Source organism: Erinaceus europaeus, chromosome 11, assembly GCF_950295315.1.
Source record: "Erinaceus europaeus chromosome 11, mEriEur2.1, whole genome shotgun sequence".
Lineage (NCBI taxonomy): Eukaryota > Metazoa > Chordata > Mammalia > Eulipotyphla > Erinaceidae > Erinaceus > Erinaceus europaeus.
In genome coordinates this window covers 5,192,993-5,219,734 of record NC_080172.1, presented here as the reverse complement: position 1 = coordinate 5,219,734, position 26,742 = coordinate 5,192,993, and the positions used below count along the sequence as shown (strand labels likewise).

The window sequence follows — 26,742 nt, the reverse complement described above, 5'->3', positions numbered from 1 at the left end:
TATTTAGTTGATTTAAAATGTGTTCCCATTAAATGAGGATTTATTGATCACGTAGGGCTTGAAAAAGCAATATCATTGTCTAACTAATTGCTAGCTTTATAGAAAATAAATCTGTGAGAACACATTTTTTTAAATTTATTTATTTATTTATTTTCCTTTTTGTTGCCCTTGTTGTTTAACATTGTTGTGGTTATTAATGTCATTGTTGTTGGATAGGACAGAGAGAAATGGAGAGAGGAGGGGAAGACAGAGAAGAGGAGAGAAAGACAGACACCTGCAGACCTGCTTCACCGCTTGTAAAGCGACTCCCCTGCAGGTGGGGAGCCGGGCTCGAACTGGGATCCTTACGCAGGTCCTGGTGATTTGCGCCGCGTGTGCTTAACCCGCTGCGCCACTGCCCGACTCCCGAGAACATATTTTTATAATTACAAGCCAGCATGATTTGGAAACAGCGTCAAATGAGAAAATACCAACTCAGTAAAGAAAAAGACCTCATTTCTTATCCTGGCATTCTTTAATATCCTGTGATTGGATTTTTCTGTAAATTGAGACTAGTCAGATTCTGAATGACCAGCTGCACTTAGAATATAGAACTTTAATTAAAAGATAGAAACAGAAAACTATTATTTCAGGATTTTTGAAAGATAACTCAAGTTCAATACCAGACTAATTGAAAATAAAAGATTGAGGATAGGGAGAAGGGGAAGGAAATAGGAGTGAGACGAGAAGAATTCTGTATCCTACCCCAGTGCCTTGCCAGATTTTCTCTTTGTGACTAAATCTATAATAAGGATAATTATTCCTGAAATGATGACTTTCTGCTTTGTATTTTAGGGAGTGTGGGGGTAACTTAAATTCTATCCTTTTCCAAAAAGTAATCTCTTTTGTAAGAAAAGTTGCTTTATAGGTTCCCAGACATGAAACTTAAAAGAGGCAGACTACGCATCTTCCTTTGACAGCTGTCCTCTTAAGGGCTGAGCCAGATCACGACGAGTGGCACCTCGGTACCCCCAACTCACTATTTTAAGACACTTTGCCAAAAACAAAGACTTACTTGTCTGTTTTCTGGTTTTTCTCTTTTTAGTGCACCTTTTTCTTTCCTTAGATTTATCTTTTTTTTTTCCTGTATTCTTTAGTTAAAAACTAACTTCATTTTATACATAAAATAATACTACCTAATATACTTTTTTACGGACTTGAGCTGTTTTCAGAAAGAAAGGTTGTGTAAAGGAAAACATTTCATTATTTGGCGGAGGTGGGGGGCGGCGGGAGCTTGGTATATGCTGTTTCCGAAGGAATTTTTTTACTTGGAACTTAGATGATTTTACTTTCGTTTTATGTGTATCATCTCATGTCTTTTTTTTCAGACTGGAAAAATCTATCATGATTATAGATTAAGTTTGGGCTCTTGAAATGATACTTAAAAAAAAATCTCTACAGTCTGCTTTTAAGATGCTACATGATCTGAATAAAAAATATTATAGTGATTAGCTACTTTGTTCTCCATTTACTTTTCACGATAGTAGAGCTCACATTTAATGTAAACTTTCTCCCTAAGTTATTTACCTACTGCCAGAATAATGTAGTTCTGAATAGATAAAAGTTTATAACTTCCTGAATATTTAATACATACTTACTGTATTTTAATAAGGCATAGTTGACAAAGGCATTGTAAGGATTAAATTACTGAATGTTGGACCATTGTTTCTAGAGTAAACACACCTCGTGAACCTTCAATTACATTTTTTTTTTGTCCGCCTTTCAGTATATAGCCTCGTTTGGGGTGTCTTTCTATCCAAAGATGTCTTATTTAACATACTAGATTCATTAACATTGAATCAAGACCAGTAGCACTGTAATTCATAATTCACATAACACATGTTTTCTCCACAAAGCATATCACAGCCTTCCTGTGCTCAGGAATAGGCAGCACTTGAGCTAACAAAAAGCACAGACATGCAAAAAAAAAAAGGGGAAAAGAAGTGCTGAATAGACCACAACAAAGGGCGCATTCTGTTTTCTGTCCTGCAGGGAGCAACCCATTTTCAGCACTCGAGCTCACGTCTTCCAGATTGACCCAAATACCAAGAAGAACTGGGTACCCACCAGCAAGCATGCGGTGACTGTGTCTTATTTCTATGACAGCACAAGGAACGTGTACAGGATAATCAGCTTAGACGGATCAAAGGTAAGTTGCGTTTCCTTTAACTAACTGTGTTGGTTTGCTTTATAACGGTGCATTTTATCTCACACTAAGGATTTTTATTCTTTGAAATACTGAGTCTCTCTCTCTCTCTCTCTCTCTCTCTCTATATATATATATATATATATATATATAGATGTATGTAATTTTGAGTTTTTAAAACTTTTAAATGATTGGTATGATTTGTTTTCTGTTATTTTTGGAAAGGCAGTTATTTTGTGAGAGAGAGGCACCAGGGCACCACTCCAGCATGTGAAGTATGGGTGATCAAACCCTGGGCCTTACATATGCACTCTGCTTCCCGGGTTACTCCAGCCACGAAAATTTGACTTTGAAAAAGCAGAGCTACTGTATTTCTTTTTTTTTTTAATTAATTAATTATTTATTTATTTATTTTCCCTTTTGTTGCCCTTGTTGTCTTTTTATTGTTGTTCTAGTTGTTATTGGTGTCATCGTTGTTAGGACAGAGAGAAATGGAGAGAGGAGGGGAAGGCAGAGAGGGGGAGAGAAAGACAGACACCTGCAGACCTGCTTCACCGCCTGTGAAGCGACTCCCCTGCAGGTGGGGAGCCGGGGGCTCGAACCTGGATCCTTACGCAGGTCCTTGCGCTTTGCGCCATGTGCACTTAACCCGCTGCGCTACCTCCCAACTCCCAGCTGCTGTATTTCCTACATGTCTGCTGTATGATAGGCACTGTGCAAGAAATCTGTCAGTAAGACAGAATGGATGTAGTTACTCCTTTCTCAGAGTATGCAGTTGAAGAGCTCGCATTCTTTTCGGATGCGCTTCTGTAAGAAGTCTGATATAATAGGCAGCTCTGAATCATACTGACTGACAGTGTTGCTAAGAAATATATGTGGAAACAAACATAGATTACGGAGAATTGGAGGTTCCAATCAGGGCAAAGAAATTAATCAACACTAGAGATTATAATATATAATACCTGTTAATTTCGCCAGACAGTGAAAATGTAGTAAAATGTACTATTATTAGACAAGAGGGTTAAACAGAATACAGAAGTGAAGGTCAGCTGAAGGAGTTTTGTTTCTCATGTGATCAGATAATCCTATGTGTTTTCCCATCTAAAGCGATATCATCTACTGCTTGTGGCATTTCCATTCTTAAATACACTCTGCTACTTGTGGTTACTGCTCTCTTAAATAACTCTTAAGACAAAGTTTTGTTTTGTTTCTTTTAACAAAATCTACCCAGTGTAATAGAGCTGTAGTTTCTTTCACATTGTCTGTTTTCTAGTTACTCTCCTGCCTGCCTCCCTCCCTCCCTCCCTTCCTGTCTTTCTCCTTTCTTTCTTTCTTCTCCCTTCCTTCCTTCCATCCTTCCTTCCTTCCTTCCTTCCTTCCTTCCTTCCTTCCTTCCTTCCTTTCTATGAAAATGGAAAATGTGTTGGAAAGCATTGTGAGTGGTGAATTAGTGTTACAGGAACCTCTCTCTTTTTCTTCCTATCACCCCTTCTCTCTTGATTTCTGGCTATCTCTATCCAATAGATAAGTCAATGATAATAATAAAAATATTGGAGCCCTGGTGTACTGCACCAAAGTAAAGCTCAGTGCCTGGAACATGATGGCAGAGAAAGACCTAGTAGGGCTGCACCGTCAGGCAGAGAAAGACCTAGTAGGGCTGCACTGTCAGGCAGAGAAAGACTTAGTAGGGCTACACCGTCAGGCAGAGAAAGACCTAGTAGGGCTACACTGTCAGGCAGAGAAAGACCTAGTAGGGGTTGAACTGTCAGGCAGAAAACTGATGCATGTACAAACTACTGTAATTTTTAAAATTTTATTTATTCCCTTTTGTTGCCCTTGTTTTATTTTTGTAGTTATTAGTATTGTTGTTATTGATGTCCTCATTTTTTGGATAGGACAGAGAGAAGTGGAGAGAGGAAGGGAAGACGGGGGGGGGGGGGGGGGGGACACACCTACAGACCCGTTTCACCGCCTGTGAAGTGACTCCCCTGCAGGTGGGGCGCCATTGGCTCTAACCAGGATCCTTAAGCCCGTCCTTGCACTTTGCACCACCTGCACTTAATCGGCTGCGCTACCACCCAACTCCCTAAACTATTGTATTTTGCCATCAACTGTAAACCATGAATCCCCCAAGAAAGAAATTTAAAAACAGAAAATGGAAAGTGTGAAATTTCTTCCTTTTTAAAAATCATTTTACTGGGGTGGGGGGCTAATGGTCTACAGCTGTTGCTACCTGTCTACCTGCCATTATCTCTCGGCTCCCTGAGAGGCGTCTGCAGAGCTCTCCCCCTCCTGACGGCCCCTCCACCTTTTCTCAGTTGGTGCTGTTACCTGCTGCTGCAGCTGTTGCTTCCTGTCCAGCTGTTTGTCCCTCTCCTCCCACCTCCACACCACTTCGCACTTCATGATGGGCCGAAAAACCTTCAAGTGCCTTGAACAGAAAACACACTGTGCTTGTAAAATTTTCTAATCACCCGGAGAGATAACATCTGGCCAGAGGCCAGGATCTGGGTACTCAGTACAACATCTCTGATGGCACAGCATTTCTGCCGCTTCCTTGAAAAAGGACAAGATATCCGGGGTTGAGAGACATTCATTTTACTGAGCTAAACTTCTCTGTTTAAATGAACTTGTACAGCATTCTAAGCATTATTCTATAATATTTAAGATGTCAGGCTGGTCATGTATTAGAGGGTTCCCATACAAGCAGTAGGGAGATAAAGATCTAGGCGGGGACTAAACAGAAGTCACATCCCTTCCTCAGAAAGCACTGGAGGACAGCAGACCCAAACATAGTACCTTCCAGACTTCCCCTCTCCCACATCCTGGTCTCATGGCTTTACAGCACTTAGCACTCTCTGAAATCACATTTTATGGACAGCTATCTATTTACTTTTTAAAAAATATATTTTTTATTTATTAGCTAGAGGTAGAAATCGAGAGAGGGAGAGAGACAGACACGTGGAGCACTGTTTCGCTTCTTGCTAAGCTTCTCCCCTGCGGGTGGGGACTGAGGGCGTGAACCTGGGTCCTTGTGCATCGTAACATGGGCTTTGTCGACCAGGTGCATCACCACTCAGTGTCTCCTTACCCCCCCCCCCCCTTTTTTAACCAGAGCACTGCGCAGTTGTGGCTTATGATGGGTGTAGAAGATTGGTCAGGGACTTTAAAGCCTCAGGCATGAAAGTCTTTTGCATAACCATTATGCTCTCCACCCCCACCCCTTCCTGCTGACTTTTTTTTTTTTTTTTTTTGCCTCCAGGGTTACTGCTGGGGCTCAGTACCTGCACTACCAATCCACCGCTCCTGGAGGCCATTTTTGCCATTTTTGTTGCCCTTGCTGTGCTTTTGTTGTTGTTATTGCCGCCGTTGTTGGATAGGACAGAGAAATGGAGAGAGGAGGAGAAGACGAGAGGGGGAGAGAAAGACAGACACCTGCAGACCTGCTTCACCGCCTGTGAAGCGACCCCTCTGTAGGTGGGGAGCCGGGGGCTCGAACCGGGATCCTTATGCCGGTCCCAGTCCGTGCACGAGCGCTTAACCCGCTGCGCTATTTTAACAGATTTGTGCTTGCTATAGAATGCAGCCTACAATTATATTGCCTCTCATTGTTTCATCCCAAGCTACTAGAATTATGCTCGGTATTTACTAGGTACTAAGTTCGAAAATACCGAAAGGAACCGGAAGATAGCTCACCCCGTGGAGGGGCACACACATCAGTATGCACCAGGACCACCGGGGAACAGACGCCTTCACAGAGGAAGCTTTACAAGCAGTAAAGCAGCATTGTGTCTCCTCTCCTCCTCTACCTCTCCCCGTCTCTCTAAAAAGCAATAAGCAAACCACACTGGGAGTGGAGAAATCGCGCATGCAGGGAGCCCTGGTGATTAAAAAAAGTACTGCTACATAAGCAAATCCTCACGGTGAACAAATAACTTTTCCTGACACTTCTTGATCCCCATTCCACATTCAGTAGTTCACCAAGTAGCTAACAGCACATGGATCCGATAACTTGACTTAGATGTTGGAATCACTTGTGAATCTCAATTTTGAAGGGAATTAAACTGCTTCACTTAAATAAACACTCTGCAGTTTTACTGTACTGGCAGACAGAATGAACATAATATAATCGTTGAAATATTTATTATTAATCACTGAAGTTAATATTTAATAATATGTCAGAAACTAAATGTTAAGCTAAAATGATTAAACTTCTCATTTCATGAAATGATAATGCTTTCTGAGAAAAGTAGAGTATATTTATGAATTTTTTTTCCTTAAGTAAAATCAAAAGTACTAAATGATTTTAAATTGTCTGTGCACCATAATGGGTTTCTGATAAGTTGGTTTAATAAAATTTTGATTATGCATTAGAAAGTAGTATAATAATAGAAAAATTATCAATACAATAATTTTTCAGAAAGTCTTCTGACATTGGCCTCTTCCTTTTAAATAACAGCTGTTACAACTTAATTTCTCCTAATTACCAACAGCCCAGCTTAATAGGTAACTGCTTCAAAGTGTTCAAAGAGAAGAAACTAGTGACACTAATAAAAACTTCTAACTTTTTTTAATCATGGGAAAACTTATTTTGACTATAAAGTATTGACAATTTTTATGGTGTGTCATAGTTGTAGTGTTATTAATCCCTTATTCCTGTTATTGGTGATGCCATGACCTAAACTATCCTACTACCAATAATGCCTGATAGAAAGCCTGTGTTTTAATGTAACTAAAAAGTTTTGTGTTTCAGTGTCTCTCTTGGCTGGCCTGTAACATTTGTTTCATTTTTCAGGCAATAATTAATAGCACCATCACCCCAAACATGACATTTACAAAAACATCTCAAAAGTTTGGCCAGTGGGCCGACAGCCGGGCAAACACTGTTTATGGACTAGGATTCTCCTCTGAGCATCATCTCTCTAAAGTAAGTTCAATCTTAGGGTTTAAGGGAAAACCTTCATCTTTCTTTCTTCATCCTGCCGTCTCCAGGAAACCCTAAATATCTCAGTTTACTGCCTCAGAGGCAGGTGAGATGATCGTTCACTTGGGTAGTGCGCTGCTTTGCCTTGTGCACAACCCAGATTTGAACCCAGTGCCACCACATCGAAGGAAGCTTTGGTGCTGTGGTTTCTCTCACTTTCTTTTTGCCTCTCTCTGTCTCTGTCTCTGTCTCTGTCTCTGTCTCTGTGGGGGGATCATCAAGCAACCAGATCTTCTGACAGCATTGTACGAGGCAGATACTTGCATCTGTCCTTATCCCCTATTCTCCCAAGCACATAAACTTTTTTTTTCTTTTGCCTCCAGGGTTATCGCAGGGGCTCAGTGCCAGCACTACAAACCCCCTGCTCCCAGAGATCACTTTTTCCAAGTTATAGGCTAGGATAGTAAAGTTGTTAGTTTTAGATTCAAAGGATTTTAACATAAGAGGGCACAGCTATCCACTGAGCGTTGTCTCTCCTTAAGGAAGCATGTTAGGGAGTGATTCATTTATTCTAGTACTTTGTCACTACCCAGTGGGATGTTTTTATGGGAACTTTGCTTTTGAAATCTATTCAAGTCAATCGCAAAGAGTCAAACTATAATTGTATTCCACTGTCTGAAGTTCTTGAAAACATAAGAACCAAGTTGTGGATTATTTCTTTTCTTTTTTAAATTATATTTTTATTTATTATTAACTAAAGACAAAAATTGAGAAGGGAGGGGATAGAAAGGAAGAGAGACAGAGAGAGAAATTGAGAGTAGAGAGGGAGAGAAGCAGAGAAACACCTGCAGCCCTGCTTCACCATTTTAAAGCTTCCCTCCTGCAGGTGGAGACCGGGGGCTTGAACCTAGGTCCTTGCACATTGTAATGTGTGCAGTTAACCAGGTGTGCCACTGCCTGGCCCCTGTGGATTATTTCTTTAAACTTGGATGAAATGATTATTGATTCTAAGCAATTTTGGATATGTATTCAAGCCTTTCCTTCTCACGAGAGATGTAGTCAGGATTGGCTTATGGAACTTCGAGGTAAAGACTAGATTTATTTTTTATTAATTAATTAATTTATTTTTGCCTCCACGGTTATTGCTGGGGCTCGGTGCCTGCACTACACATCCACTGTTCCTGAAGGCTATTTTTTCCCTTTTTGTTGCCTTTGTTGTTTATCGTTGTTGTTGTAGTTATTATTATTATTGCTGTTGTTGCTGGGTAAGACAAAGAGAAATCGGGAGAGGAGGGGATGACAGAGAAGGGGAGAGAAAGACACCTGTAGACCTGCTTCACCGCCTGTGAAGTGACCCCCTACCCCCTGCAGGTGGGAGGTGGGCGCTGAAACCGGGTTCCTTTAGACATTTTTTTAATGCAGTGTGTGTGTGTGTGGGGGGGGGGTGAACCCACAGCCTTACACATTTGCAGCATTGCTGAGCACTCTCCCCAGCCCAGTTTTTATTCTGTATTCTTTGAGAGAGAAAAGATAGAGAGGGAGAGACATCAGAGACACTCTCTGTGGAGTTCCCTTGTTACTGACCTTGGTGCTTACATATAACTCTCAAGCTTGAACCCAGGGCTTCATGCTTGGTAAGGCATACACTTTATTTGCTGAGCCATCTACGGACCCATAACTTCACATTTTATTGTCTACTCCACTGGGCATTTTAGCTTCCATCGAATTCTTAAGTTTTTCAGAGTCACCCTATTTGATTCTGACAGGAGTAAAAGACTAGCTTTCCAGTCAGAAAAGCAAACAGGAGTTAGTGGCCATGCTGTTTGTACTTTCCTAGGTGTTCCAAAGACTTGGCATTTCATATACAAAATCTGGCTGTTATCGCCGACCTTAAAGACCTTCGTGGAGTTATTTTTTTCTGCCGACATACATCAGTTGTCAAGGAGTCCTTGGAAATGAGTTTCTTGTACTGTCAGAGGTGATAGTGAATGTTGCTATTAGCATTGTTGGAAAGAAACCATTTAAATAATAAGAGTTGGTAATCTGTTAGAGCTTATTTCAAATACTGTAGTGTTTAAGAGATTTACTTTTCTCCATGATAAATAAGTGTGGTGTGCCCATTTTGACTGATTTCACCACTTATTTGCCCATTCATTTTAATATTTATTTATTCCCTTTTGTTGCCCTTGTTGTTTTATTGTTGTGGTTATTATTCTTGTTATTGATGTCGTTGTTGTTGGATAGGACAGAGAGAAATGTAGAGAAGAGGGGGAGAGAAAGACACCTGCAGACCTGCTTCACCGCTTGTGAGGCGACCCCCCTGCAGGTGGGGAGCCAGGGGCTTGAACCAGGATCCTTATGCCGGTCCTTACACTTAAGTCTGGGGGGGGGGGGAGGGCAAAAGGTAAATTGACACCAGAATCTAGCTTAAACCAATTTTATCAGTGACTTACTGTTGGTTTACAAAACTACATGTCAGCAGGGGCACAATCCCACACCGTTCCCACCTCCAGAGTTCTGAATCCCCAGCCCCTCCATACTCGGACCAGATTTTAACTTGCTTGAGATTTGTCAGTGTACTTTATAGTGTACAGCCAAATGCTTGTTATTAGGTTTCTATGCGTATTTGTCATTTTTCATATAAAGAGTTATTTAAACAGTGAAAAGAAGCCAAGACAAAAAGTGGGCATTGCCACCTGTTTCTCGCTCATCAGTGTATACATTCTCTGTACGTTCAGTTTGCAGAAAAGTTTCAGGAGTTTAAGGAAGCTGCTCGGCTAGCAAAGGAGAAATCGCAAGAAAAGATGGAGCTTACCAGCACACCGTCCCAGGTAGGCGTCCGACTGGTGCTCACTTTTTTGTGAGCCTGCCTCATTTTAAATGGTACCCTTTATGTCCGGGTTAGATTTAGAGAAATAGGACAAATGACAGTGTGTGATGATAACTCAGGTGGATGTAGAGATTAATCCTTCCGTCAGTGAGTACTCCATGAGAAAAGCCTCTCCTCTCTCCCCATAAGCCAGTGTCTTTAAGCTTCTCAGAGAAAAGTCAGTCTAGGAATTAAAATTCAGATTCCTTAGTGTGTACACCACTTACACAGAAATTGTTTATTAAGATCGTAAATTCGCCCATTGTTTGTGTTGTGTGTTTTCTAATCATAGCCATTTCCCTGTGTCACTCCTTTTCTTCTTGGTCTTATTTGAAGAACCCTTGTATTCTTTCCAGGCTGATAAGCTATGACTAAACCATACCATTCCCCTGCTGGACACTGCTGTTTTTATCTCTTGCTGTGACACTGTCTAATATTTTGGTTGTGAATTCCCACTGCTGAGTGGCTTAGCAGATTGCATTTCAGCGGTGTGGTTCTAGAATCTTCCCTGGTTAGCAGGTTTATCAGTCACCCCCAGTCTGATTTCCATGCCAAGTTACCATCTGATGACAGCAATTACAAGAGTAAACATCAGGGGGCTTTGGATGGCAGCACACCTGGCTGAAAGCACATAGAACCCTGCTCAGCGGGCTTGGGTTCAAGCCCTTGGTCCCCACTTACAAGAGTGAAGTTTTATAAATGCTGAGACACTGCTTCAGGTCTCTCTCTCTCTGTTCCCCCCCCCTCCCCAGTAAATTTCTTTGCTTGCAATTGAAATGTAGTTCATTAGTAAGTATACATCAGAGTCAGGTTTTTTAAAGATTTTTAAAAATATTTATTTATTTATTCCTTTTTGTTGCCCTTGTTTTTATTGTTGTGGTTATGATTGTTGTTGATGATGCCGTTGTTGTTAGATAGGACAGAGAGAAATGGAGAGAGGAGGGGAAGACAGGGGCGGGGGGAGACAGACAGACACCTGCCGACCTGCTTCACCACCTGTGACGCAACTCCCCTGCAGGTGGTGAGCCGGGGGCTTGAACCGGGATCCTTATGCCGGTCCTTGTGCTTTGTGCCACGTGCACTTAGTCCGCTGTGCTACTGCCCAACTCCCCAGAGTCAGTTTTAACGATAATTTGATCTTATGTATTTTAATAGAAGTATACCACTTTTTTAATTCTCCACTTCTCTTTCTTTTTTTTTCTTTTTCTTTTTTATTTTAAGGAATCAGCAGGTGGGGATCTTCAGTCTCCTTTGACACCAGAAAGTATCAATGGGACAGACGATGAAAGAACACCTGATGTGACACAGAACTCAGAGCTGAGGGCTGAACCAACTCAGAACGCTTTGCCATTTTCACATAGGTACAGATTCAATTCAACAATCATGATTACATAAAATGTGTAGATGTGGAAAATTGCGTAGGTGCAGAGAAATTTTGCAAAGTTGCAACCCTGACTGTCAGCTGCAGGTCAGATTTATCCCATACCTATTTCTGTTAGCCTCAGAAAGGTCTTAATAACTTAGTTTCTAGTTGCCTATGAACTTAAGTGAACGTTTTTTAAATGTCGGAAAAATACTACTGATTATTTTCAAACAACACAGAATTTATTGTAAATTTCTTCTCGTTAACATGGCCTTAAAATGACCCCATTAGTTAACTAGTTAACCCTCTTGTCATTTTCACCTAGATTACTAAGGGCTATCATTTTTCCAAACACAGTTTTCCTACTGAAATCAAGCTCAGTGGCAGTTTTAGAGGCGCACTTACCATATGGATTTTCAGAAGTGAACTACTGGGATAACTTCTAGCATGAATCTGTCAGTGCCGTTGTTAACTTTATTTTCGCATATCAACTGACGGGATGAATTTTCACATGCTTCTGAATTGTAAAAGAATTTGATACATGAAAAAGAATCTACCCTAAATATGTTTCAAGCCAGTTATGTGAACTGTGGGTGATATGTACTTTTAGGATGTAAAGATGTCTGAACTGCTGTGTTGCAGTATAGACACTTGCCAGTCACTCACATGAGGTTAACTTTTATTCTTTGAGAAACTTTGAGCAGATAGCTTTGGCTAAGATGAAGGAAAAACTTCGTTTGTTGGGCATCTCTTTAGGTACCAGTTTTCAGAAAATCAAATTCTTTAGCACATTCAGAAGAATTGTGAAGTAATTCCAAACTCTTCCACATGAGAATCTTTATTTTAATTGAATTTGTTGATCATTAAGACTGTTACGAATGAGTGGCGAGAAGCTACATGGCTGTGAGTCTATTCTCATTTGTTCCTGATCACGCCAATGGTTTTGCACAAAAGACATATTTTAGAATCTTGCCTTGGAAACCCAAGTTTCAGCTACCTTAGGGGGCCGGGTGGTGGCGTACTTGGTTAAGCTCACATGTTAGTGCGCAAGGAACCGGGTTTGAACTCCCAGTCCCCACCTGCAGCGGGAAGCTTTGCGAGTGGTGAAGCAGGGCTACAGGTGTCTCTCTGTCTCTCCTTCTCTGTCTCCCCCCTACACTCTCGACTTCTGACTCTGTTCAATAAATAAAGATAAAAAAAAATTTTTTTTTCCTCTTTCTCTCTTTTTTTTTTTCTACCAGAGCACTGCTCAGCTCTGGCTTATGGTGGTGCAGGGGCTTGAACCTGGGACTTTGGAGCCTCAGGCATGAGAGTCTCTTTGGACTAGTTTCAACTATCCTAGGGGGCCAGGTGGTGGTGCACCTGGTTGAGCACATATGTTAGTGGGCAAGGAACCAGGTTTGAACTCCCAGGTGCCACTTGCAGTGGGAAAGCTTCACAAGTGGTGAAGCAGGGCTGCAGGTGTCTCTCTCTGTCTCTCTCCCTCCCCTATCAATCTCTCTCTGTCTCTATCCAGTAATAAATAAATAAAATATAATGTTTTTAAAAAAGCAAAAAAACAAACAAATAACCCAGATCCTTGCACATTGCAGTGTGTTCACTTAGCCTGGTGCACCAGAACCCAGCCCCCAGCCACACTTTTTCAAATTAATTTTAAACTTTTAAAATACTAATTAACTAGTGAAATTTTATATCAAGTTCAGTTACTTGGGATTAACTTTAGTAATTTACTCTTTTAACTTTTTTATTTTCCCTTTTGTTGCCCTTGTTTTTTTTTTATTGTTGTTGTTGTTATTATTGTTGTTATTGATGTGTCTTCGTTGTTGGATAGGACAGAGAGAAATGGAGAGAGGAGGGGAAGACAGAGAGGGGTGAGAGAAAGAGAGACACCTGCAGACCTGCTTCACCGCCTGGGAAGCGAATCCCCTGCAGGTGGGGAGCCGGGGGCTCGAACCAGGATCCGCACACCGGTCCTTGCGCTTTGCGCCACCTACACTTAACGCACTGCGCTACCGCCTGACTCCCTCTTTTAACTCTTTTAATTATAGTACTGAACTGAATCTTAAAACTGGTTGAGGCCGCTCAGTACTCCCTAGTCAAGTGCTATGTTACTGTTTCATACTGTCATACACTATGCAAAACACTCTTCAGTGCTTAAAAATAGCAGGAGTATGTAAAGATGAGGGAAACCTGAGGATGAGAATGTTTATTAATTTATTCAGGGAAATGTTTTTGTCTAAAATGCTATTTTAAAGATTATTTTCAACCTAAATTCTATTATTCTGAGACTGAGCAGAATTCATATCAGGGAGTTGCTTGCTTCGTAGCATCAGCTACATGGAATTCTGGAGTGTGTTTATTACTTCTTAATATTTGGAGACGTCTAAAATTATCTTACAAATGATTAATGTTAACATCTCTGGAATACAATATTGAGGTAATATTGAAAAGTAAAGCTTTTTATTGTACATTTATGACTCAGATATACTGTAATATGTTGATAATCACTCATAGTATTTTTTGAGAGTTCTGAACACATTTACACATGTATATACATACACATACTAACAGTTCATGAAGGTATTTTTTGTACTGAAAAACCTTACTGGTAGTGGAGTATACCGACAGAAAATAGGCTGAGCACTGAGTGTGTCTTAATGCTTATAAGATGCAAATAATACATTTCCATGGTGCTGTTAGACTAAGCGATGCATTTCGGGAGCACTGCACGCATCTTGTATCCTGTTTAAGAATATCTTCTGCCACTTTGTGTATTTCCAGCAGATATTCATTAAAGGGTGTATGCCGAAACCTTCTACTTTTAGTGTATCCATTTTGCTTTAAAGCACTGTCACACCAACTTGACCCTAATGTGTGAAATCTGGGTGGGTTCATTCCATTTTTATTTAGTAGATTAAAGTCCTCGATCATTTATTTATAATTTTGTTGCCACCAGGGTTATCACTGGGGTTCAGGGCAGACACCAGGAATCCACCGCTTCTGATAATCATTCCCTCCTCCCCCTTTTTTTCTTTCCTCTCTATCTTTTATTAGGTAAGTATAGAAAGAAATTGAGAGGGAGGTGGAGTTAGAGAACGAGAGAGACACAGGGGCTTGAACCCAGGTCTCTGCACATGATAACTTGCACTTAACTGAGAATCAGTCTCTCTCTCACTTACTCACTCATTCATACAAACAGAGAGAGAGTTGGTTTTAGAAATATACTACTTCAAAACTGAAAAAGGCTTTTTTTTTTTTTTTGATTGGATGGAGACGGAAAGAAATTGAGAGGGAGATAGAAATGGAGGGAGAGAGAGAGACAGAGAGAGAGGACCTGCAGTCCCGCTTCACACTTCACCACTCGTGAAACTTTCCCCTTGCAGGTGCTTGAACCTGTGTCCTTGTGAACTGTAATGTATGTACTTCATCAGGTATGCCACCACCTGGCTGCTCTGAAGACGTCTTTACCTTGAATCAAATATAGTCTGTACATTCAAGATTATACATACATACAAAAAAAAAAAGCAAGTGAGTATTAAGATTCCTAGGGTGTTTTACTGATTAGACTACACCCTTTTTATATGAATAGTTAGTAAAACTTATAAGATTATATTTCTAAGCTAATGTTAAAATAATTTTTGTGGATAACTTTTATTTGGACAAAATTCTGTCCAAACATTTCCACACAGTTCCCACCACCAGAACTCTATCCCATCCCCATTCCTATTCTTTATCCCTCTGGGAGCATGGACCCAGGGTCACTGTGGGATGCAGAAGGTGGAAGGTCTGGCTTCTGTCATTGCTTCCCCGCTGAACATGGGCGTTGGCAGGTGGATCCATACTCCCAGCCTTTCTCTCTCTTTCCCTAGTGGGGCAGGGCTCTGGGGAGGTGGAGCTCCAGGAGACACATGGTAGGGTCGTCTGCCCAGAGAAGTCAGGTTGGCATCATGGTAGCATCTTGTGGCTGAAAAAGAGTTAAGATATAAAGAAGAAGAAACTATTAGGAACCTAAAGGCAAGAATATTGCAGATGAAGATTTGGGGTCTGCAAGTCTTCACTTCTCTCAATTTGGAATATTATCTTTTCTCTTTGAAATGGTTTCATATACTCACTCACACACTCACTCTTTTCGGCTCTCCTTCCTCCCTCTACTTCCACCTGACAGTTCCTATGTATTCTGTAAACTGTGACATCACCTCCAGTAGCTACATTTCCTCTCAGCCCTCAAAGTGAATTATGTCCTCTATTAAATCACTTTTGCCTTTGATCGTAACCGTAGAGTTTTACTTCTTAGTCTCTCCTGGGGCCAGGAATGTGAGTTCCTACTTTCACCACATGAATCTTAGGGTCAGTTTGTGAATTGCTGCAAAGAAACCAGTTGGTAATCTGATAGGAATCATGTTGAGTCTGTAGGACAATCTAGATGGTCATTTTAGCAGTGTTAAGTCTAATGATCCATGAACATAGGGTGTTTTCCCACAATTAGAGGAAGAGAAGTGCTCAGTTCTGGTGGTTCTGAGGATTGAACTTGAGACGTTGGGGAGGAGAGGGACTCATTTACACAAATCTGGTTCACAACCACTGCACTGTCTCCCCAGCCCTCTGCATTTCTTTCATTAGATTTATCCCTGTGTGTTTTATTCATTTTAATACTGTCAGTGCCATTTTATTTTCTAATTGTCCATTGACGGTACAGAGAATTACAACTGACTTTTGTGTATTCATGTGTTTTGTGAGCTTGCTAAACTTTTTTTTACTAGTTTTAATAGTTTTTAAAGAATATTTATTCTCTTTTGTTGCCCTTGTTTTATTGTTTCAGTTATTATTGTAGTTGTTATTATTTAAATGAATCTAAAACATGTCCTCCTTAAAGTATCAACATAACATATTCAAAGTCACTCATTTCAAGCAACTGATTTTTAGTGTTAATACTACTCTAGAAAAGATTCATCGTGTGTTTTTCATCATTGCATTTTAGAAGTGTTACTTACTGGCTATTCTTTTTTAAAACTATATTAACAAGAAGAAAGAGGGAATCACAGCATCGCACAGACATACGTGATTCTGGGGGTCGAACCTGTGGCTTCTTGCCTTGCAGTCCAGTGTTCTGGCCACTGGACCACCTCCTAAGCCTCTGATGGTTATTCTAACTTCTGCAGTCAACACTATGCATCCATCTACACTGTTGTACCTAGTTTTTCATAAGAGATTGTGGTTCTCAATTCACATAGGCTAAAATAAATCTTAGCACAGTTATCCTTTAGCCTTTATACAATGTAGGTATTGTTATAAGACATTTTAGAGGTTAACTATTCATATAAAGTAGAAATATGTCATCTGATAAATTAAAAATTTGTTACACTGACCTTGTGCACCAAAGGGCTTGTGTGTGTGTGTGTGTGTGTGTGTATTAACAACAGTAGTTTTCTATCATACTTAATATAAAATCTTATTTACTATATTTAGAGCACTGTATATATTTTTTTTTATTTTTATTTATAAAAAGGAAACACTGACAAAAACCATAGGATAAGAGGGGTACAATGCCACACAGATCCCACCACCAGAACTCCGTATCCTATCCCATCCCCCGATAGCTTTCCTATTCTTTATCCCTCTGGGAGTATGGACTCAAGGTCATTGTGGGGTGCAGAAGGTGGAAGGTCTGGCTTCTGTAATTGCTTCCCCGCTGAACATGGACATTGACAGGTGGATCCATACTCCCAACCTGCCTCTCTCTTTCCCTAGTGGGGCAGGGCTCTGGGGAAGCGGGGCTCCAGGACACATTGGTGGAGTCGTCTGCTCAGGGAAATCTGGTTGGCATCATGATAGCATCTGGAACCTGGTGGCTGAAAAAAGAGTTAACATATAGAGCCAAATAAATTGTTGACTAATCATGAACCTAAAGGCTGAAATAGTGCAGATAAAGAGTTGAGAGGGTCTCCGTTTTGTAGATAGTTAGTAGTCTTATTTTAGTTATATTCCAAAGAGCCCATGACTATACTAGGGGTTTTTTTTCTTGTTTTTTTTTGTTTTGTTTTGTTTTTTACCTGAGCCTGACATCTGATATGCAGATGAATCCAAGTTATTGTCTGGTAAGATGATGTCATGGCTGGAAAAAGGGCCAGAAAGCTGGTTCAAGGACCAGAAAGCTGGATCAGGGAAGAGAGTAGCTCCCATATATGGGAAAGGTGTATAAATATTGTTGACTGTAAACCCCATCGATTTGATGTGATCTGGGGCCCATATTCAGCTTAGGAGCCTATGTGACCTCTGCATCCCTGTAGGTCTGACCTCATATTCTGTGATCATGAGTAGAACGTTCCAAGCTGCCCCAATGTCAGGACCCATCTTCCTCAGGTGTATGAGTATGTTGTCCAGCCTCCCTTCGGAGGATGGAACATTCTCTACCATTGTTGATCCACATTGAGAGCAAGGTCCTATGGGGACCCACAAAAGGGTCTGTTTTGCTGTTCCTGATAGAGATGACCGGTAACAATGGAGAGAGGGATCTATTCGAGGTCTAGGCAGAGCATTGTGTATTCGAAACTAAATATTGTATACTAATTATACTACATAAACTAAGAGTAGAGGGGATCACATAATGGTTATACAAACAGACTCTTATGCCTAAGGCTCCAAAGTCCCAAGTTCAATCCCCCGCACCACCATAAACCGACCTGAGCAAGGCTTGGGGAAGAAAAAGAAAAAGAAACACATACACACATACATCTACACATACTCACTCGCTCTAGTCGTGATAGAGAAGGGTTTCCTTTATAACGTCCTTGGGGTCTATAACATTAAATTAATCAGAAAGTGTATCAGCAGAAGCATCTTTAGAATGTGGATTTAGTTATTTAGCCTAGTAGGTTTTTTTATTTGGCTAATTCTAGAGTATACTTTTCACAAGCTGAGAGCTTCGCTGACTCTGAGGCAAAAAGAGAATGAATTTGCTAAATTATGTGAAGAACCATACCATCAGGGGTCATCAGAATTCTAGAACACTGCTCTTGTATAATAGTTATACCTCTTTTTTTATTTTTTTAATCTTCTTAAAAGGGTATAACTAAGCCGGTCTATCACTATTACCAGTTGTCAGGAGGTCTCAGATTCCTTAGCAAGGGAGGGAGATGTACTTTACAGATTTGTGTTATTTCATGTGAGATAAAGATTTTTCACACGGGAGAAGCCACAGCACCACGCCTGTACTTGTTGCATCAGGAATAGAACTAGGAACCTGAGACTTGCAAGTCCTGTCCTCTGCCAGCTGATCGATTTCCTCTGCCATGGGAGATGTGCTGTATTTGAAGCTGATCAATTTCCTCTGCCGTGGGAGATGTGCTGTATTTGAAGAAGTCACACAAAATTTTGGACTTATTAATTAAGCCTGATTAGTGCTAGACACATTGCCATGTTTTAGGTTTGTGTTTGGCTTTTTTTTAAAAAAAAAAAAAAAGATCTTAGGCAGAAATGATAAGGAAAACACACACACCTAAATAGGTTTTCTTCCCTTTCCTCTGTTTCTCACTTAAAGAATCCTGTTTGTGCTTTTTTTTTTTTTTTTTAATGGAAAAGCTGGACTACTTCCTTAAATAGTGGTACCTGCTGGGTAGTGATTTTGTTGTTGAAAGTCAGAAAAGACCAGTCCTCCACATGGGATTTTTTCTTTCCTTTTTTCCTCCTCCTTACTGTTGTTGAGTCAGCCAATTTGGTAAATAGCTCCTGTGACTACCGTTAACTTTGGAACTGAGTTGTCATTTCCTTCGGGAGAAGAGGATCTGCAGTTTATGCTAATTGAAAAGATGCAAAGTCCCTGACTTGGAGTGACGTGGAAGAGACTTGACAAGTTTACAAAGACCCAGTCAATAGACACCGTTTTCACTTTGAAGATCTTGAAAGGAGTAGGAATTCTGAAGATCAGTACCTGCTTGATTCCCCGTGTACGCCTACAGGGTACACGTCCGGCATCACGTAAGAGAAAGCTCCAGCTATTAGAACAGAGATTCCCGTCGTGGCGTCATGTAGACACCTTTGGCAAAATGCTGCCGGATTTGCTTCATTTACTTTTCAGAAAACTTGAAATGGCCTTCGTAGTGAAAAAAATTCACTTCTTAAGGACTAGAACAACTGCTATTTCTGATAACAATAGTGAAACTCAAGCAACCCTATTTTTTCTGGACTTCAGCAGAGCTGTTTCACCAATGACATTTCTTTCAAGACTTAAATCTAAGTATTTTCACACATGTAAATGGATACGCATATTCTGGTCCTTTTTACTTGTCCTGTGAGAACTCTGAACTCCCTACCTCACAGGGATGTTGTGAGGCAAATTTCCAATGTTCCCAAGAAAGGTGTAGAATTAATAATGCTTGACTGTCTCCTCGTTTCATAAGACTTTGTCTATATTTAAATTTGCAAATGTTTTCCTATAGTTATGAATGGACCTTAGGTGTATTGAAATGGAAGTGAGATGACGAAGTTGTATTCTGTTGACTAATGACATCCTTGTATAAATAATTTAGCTGCATGAAGTGTTGCTTTGATATTTTCTTTAGCCAAGCACATTTGTACAGTTACAATTAAAGAAACTAAAGTATCTTGTTTCCCCTTTTATTTATTTGATAATTATTTATACCTCTTAGAGAGACAGAAAAAGTATATGTCAATACCCATCAAATTCCAGTGAAGAGAACATGAAAAATGTGGTGAAATAGATATAATTTAAAGAAGAAAATGAAAAAAATTAAATATGGTCCAGACTTACGGAGATGCCTCTAATTTAGACTTTGACAAAATTAAAAAGAAAAAAAAAATCTGAGTGAAAATGCTGTTGGTATTGGATAAAGATAAAAATCATAGTAATTTTTATTAAAAATAGATATAGGAGAGAAATTTGATAAGCACTTCCTATCACAACTAAAAGTCAGAAAATTAGCATATACTAAATAAAGGAAAAAAAAATTTTAATTTATTTCTTTATTGGGGAATTAATGTTTTACATTTAACAGTAAATACAATAGTTTGTACATGCATCACATTCCCCAGTTTCCCATTTAACAATACAACCCCCACTATGTCATTTATCGTCCTTCATGGGCCTGTATTCTCCCCACCCACCCACCCCAGAGTCTTTTACTTTGGTGCAATATACCAATTCCATTTCATTTCAGGTTCTACTTGTATTTTCTTTTCTGATCTTGTTTTTCAGCTTCTGCCTGGGAGTGAGATCATCCCATATTCATCCTTCTGTTTCTGACTTATTTCACTCAACATGATTTTTTCAAGGTCCATCCAAGCTCGGCTGAAAACGGTGAAGTCACCATTTTTTACAGCTGAGTAGTATTCCATTGTGTATATAGACCACAACTTGCTCAGCCACTCATCTGTTGTTGGACACCTGGGTTGCTTCCAGGTTTTGGCTATGACAAATTGTGCTGCCAAGAACATATGTGTAGACAGATCTTTTTGGATGGATGTGTTGGGTTCCTTAGGATCTATCCCCAGGAGAGGAATTGCAGGATCAAAGGGTAGGTCCATTTCTAGTCTTCTGAGAGTTCTCCAGACTGTTCTCCACAGAGGTTGGACCCATTGACATTCCCACCAGCAGTGTAGGAGGGTTCCTGAAATAAAGGAAAAATGTTTGAGTTAAAACTCATGCATAGAAGGTCACGGAAGATGACAAATTGGTGGAGATTATGGTGTACAGATACCAATCGTGGGGAGATAAGAAACTGGACATGTGGGAGTCAGGCAGTAGCTTAGCGGGTTAAGCTTAGGTGGTGCAAAGCACAAGGACCGGCAGAAGGATCCCGGTTCGAGCCCCCGGCTCCCCACCTGCAGGGGAGTCGCTTCACAGGTGGTAAAACAGGTCTGCAGGTGTCTGTCTGTCTTTCTCTCCCCCTCTGTCTTCCCCTCCTCTCTCCATTTCTCTCTGTCCTATCTAACAACGATGACATCAATAACAACAACAATAATAACTACAACAACAATGAAAAACAACAAGGGCAACAAAAGGGAAAATAAATACATATAAAAATAAAATTAAATTAAAAAAAGAAACTGGACATGTGTAACAATTGTCATATAAAATGATTTCTCCTCAAGAAAGTGATTTTTAAAAATCCATCCAAAGAAAAATCTTACAATCCTCCAAAAGTTGGTTTTATTTGTTTGACTTCATGCTCCTATTTTGAGAAGTAACTATAGAATATTTTCTCTTTCACGTAAGTCCAACAACTCTTTATTTTTTTCACATCAAAACTTAGAAATTGCATAAAAGTTATTGGATAGTTATCTTCCAGAATGAGACTTCTTCCTATTCCTTTGTTTCTACTGTGTCATCGCATCAAGAAATGAATAAATTCAGCATAACTTGAGGTATTCAGATTTGTAATCTGGTAATCAGTAACCTACAAAATCATATATATATATATATATATATATATATATATATATATATATATGGTGTGCTAAGTTCTTTTAAAAAAGGGAGTGGACATAATCTATCTTAGGCTAGGTTTTGGCACCCAGAAAGCACTTAAGGCAAAAAAAAAAAAAACCAGAAAGAAAGCAAAATGCTTCTGTTTGTGGACTTTTAGAAAATGTAATCACTTTAGATAAGCTTTTCCTACTTTAGCAGAGGCTTCCTACACCCTATATTCCATATGCCACAGAATTCATGCAGTGATGTTGTTTAACTTGTCAGCTTACTTACTTTGTATAGAAATAGGAGCTGTAAAACAGGCCTTTCACTGACTAACTCAGTGTGGTGGTTGTTTCCTCTTCATAATTTGTTCATAAAAGCATCATAATTTTTCTCATGTGAGTATTATATGTACACATTCATATCTAGTTTTTATATAATTGCTCTACGGTGCAATTTTTTTTTTAATTTAAGCTAGAGACAGAACAGCAGAGATGAGAATGAAAGAGATGACAGCACCAGCTCAGACCTGTGTCGTGTGCACGGCAAGCAGCACACTGCCCAACTGAGCTGTTTTGCCAGACCTGCTGTGTCGTATCCTATACCAGTGTAATGCTGATACGTTTAAATAATCTAGCAAAGATTATATTTTGGATGTCCTAACCTCATGAAAATGAGAAAAGCACTGTAAACTAAGCTAGTTTGAGGATAATTACAAGACTATAAAAAAATGGTCTGCATAAGTAGTATAAAAATAAACTTCCTTTGCTGTGCATGTGTATTTAATCCCCAGGCTTGAATGGTGAATCCGGAATACAGTGTCTCTCAATCTTCCTGTTTTTAAAATAAAATTCAAGAATAGAATGCAGTAGATAGCATAATGGTTATGCAAAAAGACTCCAAACCTGAGGCTCCAAAGTCCCAGGTTCAACCCCCTGCACCACCATCAGCAGAGTTGAGCAGTGCTCTAGAAGGGGAAAAAAAAGTGGAATGGGGAGATGGGCGGTAGCGTAGTGTGTGAAGCGCAGCTGGTGTGAAGTGCAAGGACTGGCGTAAGGATCCCGGTTCAAGCCCCCGGCTCCACACCTGCAGGGGAGTCGCTTCACAGGTGGTGAAGCAGGTCTGCAGGTGACTGTCTTTCTCTCCCCCTCTCTGTCTTCCCCTCCTCTCTCCATATCCCTCTGTCCTAACAATGACTACGTCAGTAACAATAAAAAACGACAAGCGCAACAAAAGGGAAAATAAATAAATACTGGAATGAACTGGGGAGGCCATTCAGAAATTAGCATCATACATGCACAGAGCCCTGAGTTTATCCTGACGCCATGTTTAGAAAAATTCTATGTGCAGTTTTTATTACTCTTAGTCATGTTTAAATAACAAAAATTGGCCCTAATATTGATCAGTGTTATTTTTTTAGATTTAACTCGATAGTACTTGGCAGGTGTAGTCTTACACCTGTATATATGTATATAAACTTCACCACAGGTACCACCAGACTTCCTGCACCACCACAATTCCCCCCAATATATATGATGATAGCTTCTAAAATATAGTGAGTATGCTGTTCAAGTAGTCTCTTAGAGAAAACGCATATAAAGTTGATAATAAAAGGGATTCAGAAATAAAGGACTGCTATGACCTTAACAGTATTACTTTTTGATTCTTAAAACTTTCGAAGAGTTATCTTGTATCAGTGCCCCAGTATGGTTCCGTAGCCCCCATGTCCACTTGGTCGATTCCAAATTATATTCCTCCATGAGGATCATTTCTGGAACCATCCGTTCCACCCCGGTTCCATGGCTGCCAGTTCTTAGCAACATCGCCCCGCCAGATATTCGTCGGGATGCGGCATCATCTAAGTTCATTTCCCACGTCTACGCTCCACCGGACCTGCCAATATACGCGGATATCTTCGCCCACCCTGTCCAACGCTTGACGTCTCGTCACCCAATCTGGTCCCCTACGCCTACACTGAACTTCTCTGTTCCAGACTCTTGGAAACAGAGCTGGCAGTCAGCTGAGGTCAAGAACAAACACCTCATCACAGACCCCTGCGAGCGTCAACCCGGCTTTGACCTAGCACGTTATGATTGGGCCCTCCTCAATCGCTATGGAACAGGCCATGGCCGGTGCGCCGCTATGTTCCATCGCTGGGGAGCCAGAGACGACCCGAACTGCCCCTGCGGCTCCAGACAGACTATGACCCACATAGTCAACGACTGCCACCTCTCCAGATTCAAAGGAGGTCTCGAAACTTGACATCAGGCTCAACCTGACGCTGTTGACTGGCTACGGAAGAAGGGCAAACGCTAGAAGAAGAAGAAGTGCCCACTTTATTATGGAACAGTGTTTGGAATGCATCCTGAGTCAGATTTAATTTTAGAGAGAATAATTTCCTGGGAGGAAATGTGAATAATGTAATAGTTTTGTGATCATTTTGTTGGTCTCTAAAAATAAAGCATATTCTTATCCTCCCCTCTTCAAAACAAAGGGGTGAATTTGGGATCTTCTGGCTATGCATTTAGGCAAATTGCATCATCTTTTAAAGCTAGTTTCTTAATCTACTAAGAATAATGATTTCTAAGGCCTTGTCTCCTAGTTACCTTTCAGCAATTCCTTCTTTTGTCCAATAATTGAATAAGATTTCCTTTTACGCAGGGCTGGGTAGGACATTGAGTACTGTTAATAGTCATTAAAAACATTGCTCATGTTACCATGCTACATAAAAATCTATTGCACAAGTCACATTAGCTATCTATGCCTTGAAATAGACTATTATTAGGAAGAAGTATAGTGTTCTATGCTTTTGCATTATGTGCACATACAATTAAGATTATTTAAATCCCTCTCGATTGTACTGTAGATTGAGAATGCGTGATTCACCAGTTATTACTTTCCATCAGTGGATTGATTTCAAATTAGAATACTAGCATAAAGGGGCCCAGGTGGTGGCGGGCCTGGTTGAACACACGTTACAATGTAAAAGGACCTGGTTTTGAGCCCCTGGTCCCCACTGGCAGGGGGAAAGCTTTGTGAGTGGTAAAGCAGTGTTGCAGGTGTCACTCTGTCTCTCTCCCTCTCTGTCTCCCCCTGCCCTCTGATTTCTGGCTTTCTCTATCCGATAAATAAAGTTAATTTTTTAAAAAAGAATACTACCATAAAAGAGAGCATGACATTATAATTTCCTGGAGTCCCTTTGTTATTATGGGATAAATTCATGACCTATAAATGCTCTCTAGTATTTAGATTTACAGAGTGAGCTAACTCCATAGTGAGAATTAAATATTATATGCTAGGTAATAGATTTTTTTTCTTTTTTTTTAATTTTAATATTTATTTTATTTATTCCCTTTGTTGCTCTTGTTGTTTTCTTGTTGTAGTTATTATTGTTGTCATTGTTGGATAGGACAGAGAGAAATGGAGAGAGGAGGGGAAGACAGAGAGGGGGAGAGAAAGACAGACACCTGCAGACCTGCTTCACCGCCTGTGAAACGATTCCCCTGCAGGTGGGGACCCGGGGCTCGAACTGGGATCCTTATGCCAGTCCTTGTGCTTTGCGCCACCTGCGCTTAACCCTCTGTGCTACAGCCCGACTCCCAGGTAATAGATTTTAGCAGTATTAAATCACAAATAGCAAACTTGCTCTAAATAGTGGCTCACTTTGTAATATAGAAGCTACCAGTGGCCAGTACTAAAGTCTGATTGCTGTTCTTTGAGAAAGTAAGGTGTACAAGTTGCTGGAGAAGGCACTGGAGTCTCAAACATGAGGTCCTGAATTCAAGCCCCAGTAACACATGCCAGTGTGATGCCTGACTCCCCATCTCATAATGAATTTTTTCTTTTTTTTTTTTTTTTCCTACTAGGGTTATCACTGGGCTTAGTTAAGCCAGCAGCATTAGGAATCCACAGCTCCCAGCCACCTTTTTTTTTCTTTCTATTTTACTTGATAGGACAGAGAGAAATTGAGGGGGATGGATAGAGAGGGAAAGAGAAAGAGAGACACCTGTAGACCTGCTTCACCTCATGAAGCTTCCCCCTGGCAGGCAGGGAGTGGGTGCTCAAACCTGGGTCCTCAAGCGTGATAATATGTGTGCTCAGCTGGGTAAGATTAAGGAAATCTTAGAAAATAGTGTTTGTTGTCTCAAACTTGAGTCACACCTTAAGACTAATACACATTTGAGACTAACTTAGAGAATGTATTATATCCAAAAATACTAGGAAGAATATTTGCTCTTATGAAGATCAGTGAAAAGCTGTCTGTCTTTTTCTTTCTTAAAAGATCATCTTGTGATAATCCATTTCAGTTCAGAACTCTGAGGCCTCGGCTTTGTGCAACCTCAGGAACGCTGAAGTTAGTTGGCATAGTGTTCATGGATTTCATGATTCATCTAAAGGGTCCTCCTAGGTTTATATTTAGACCTGAGTCTTTTTAGTCGTTTGCTTTTATAAGTTTCTCTCTACACATTGTATTTCATAATTGTCTCATGAGAAATAAAGCAGAGGGGCCAGGCGGTGGCGCACCTGGTCGAGTGTACATATCACAGTGCGCAAGGATCCAGGTTCAAGCTCCCTGACTCCCACCTGAAGGGGGAAAGCTTTGCGAGTGGTGAAGCAGGGTTGTAGATGTCTCTCTGTCTCTCTCCCTCTCTATCTCCCCCCATTCTCTTAATTTCTGGCTGTCTCTTATCTGCCGGGCTAGTTTCTCGGCGTGGTAAAGAGATGAACAGGAACTCATGGCCGAGCGAGAATGCAATGCAATTTCTCGTTATTGATTAGAGAAAAATGGCTTTTATATCTTCTGAAGTGAAAGTGGCAAGTGGGGAAAGGAATCCCTAGGAAAGGGGGTGGAGCAAAAAAGGAGCTTGAAGGTAGCAAGCTTCCATGGCAGCTGTTACGAAGGTTCTAACCAGTGGGGTTAAACCGATACCCTGCAGGCAGGGCGGGACTCAGGCAAAAAGTGATTATGTAAATA

The 26,742-nt window shown here is 40.4% G+C and overlaps 1 protein-coding gene across 4 annotated transcripts in view; it reads left to right on the top strand.

The window, feature by feature from the left end:
- HOMER1 (homer scaffold protein 1) overlaps window positions 1–26,742 on the top strand; it is a 114,311-nt gene that overhangs the window by 44,933 nt on the left and 42,636 nt on the right. For all 4 annotated transcript variants that reach the window (XR_009552445.1, XM_060201081.1, XM_060201083.1 and 1 more), the window contains exons 2-5: window positions 2,032–2,188; window positions 6,981–7,112; window positions 9,848–9,940; window positions 11,200–11,339. Coding sequence is in view for 3 of the 4 variants with exons in the window: in XM_060201081.1 (XP_060057064.1) it covers window positions 2,032–2,188; window positions 6,981–7,112; window positions 9,848–9,940; window positions 11,200–11,339 (522 nt within the window). In the remaining variant the exon portion in view is untranslated. The remainder of the gene's footprint in view (window positions 1–2,031; window positions 2,189–6,980; window positions 7,113–9,847; window positions 9,941–11,199; window positions 11,340–26,742) is intronic.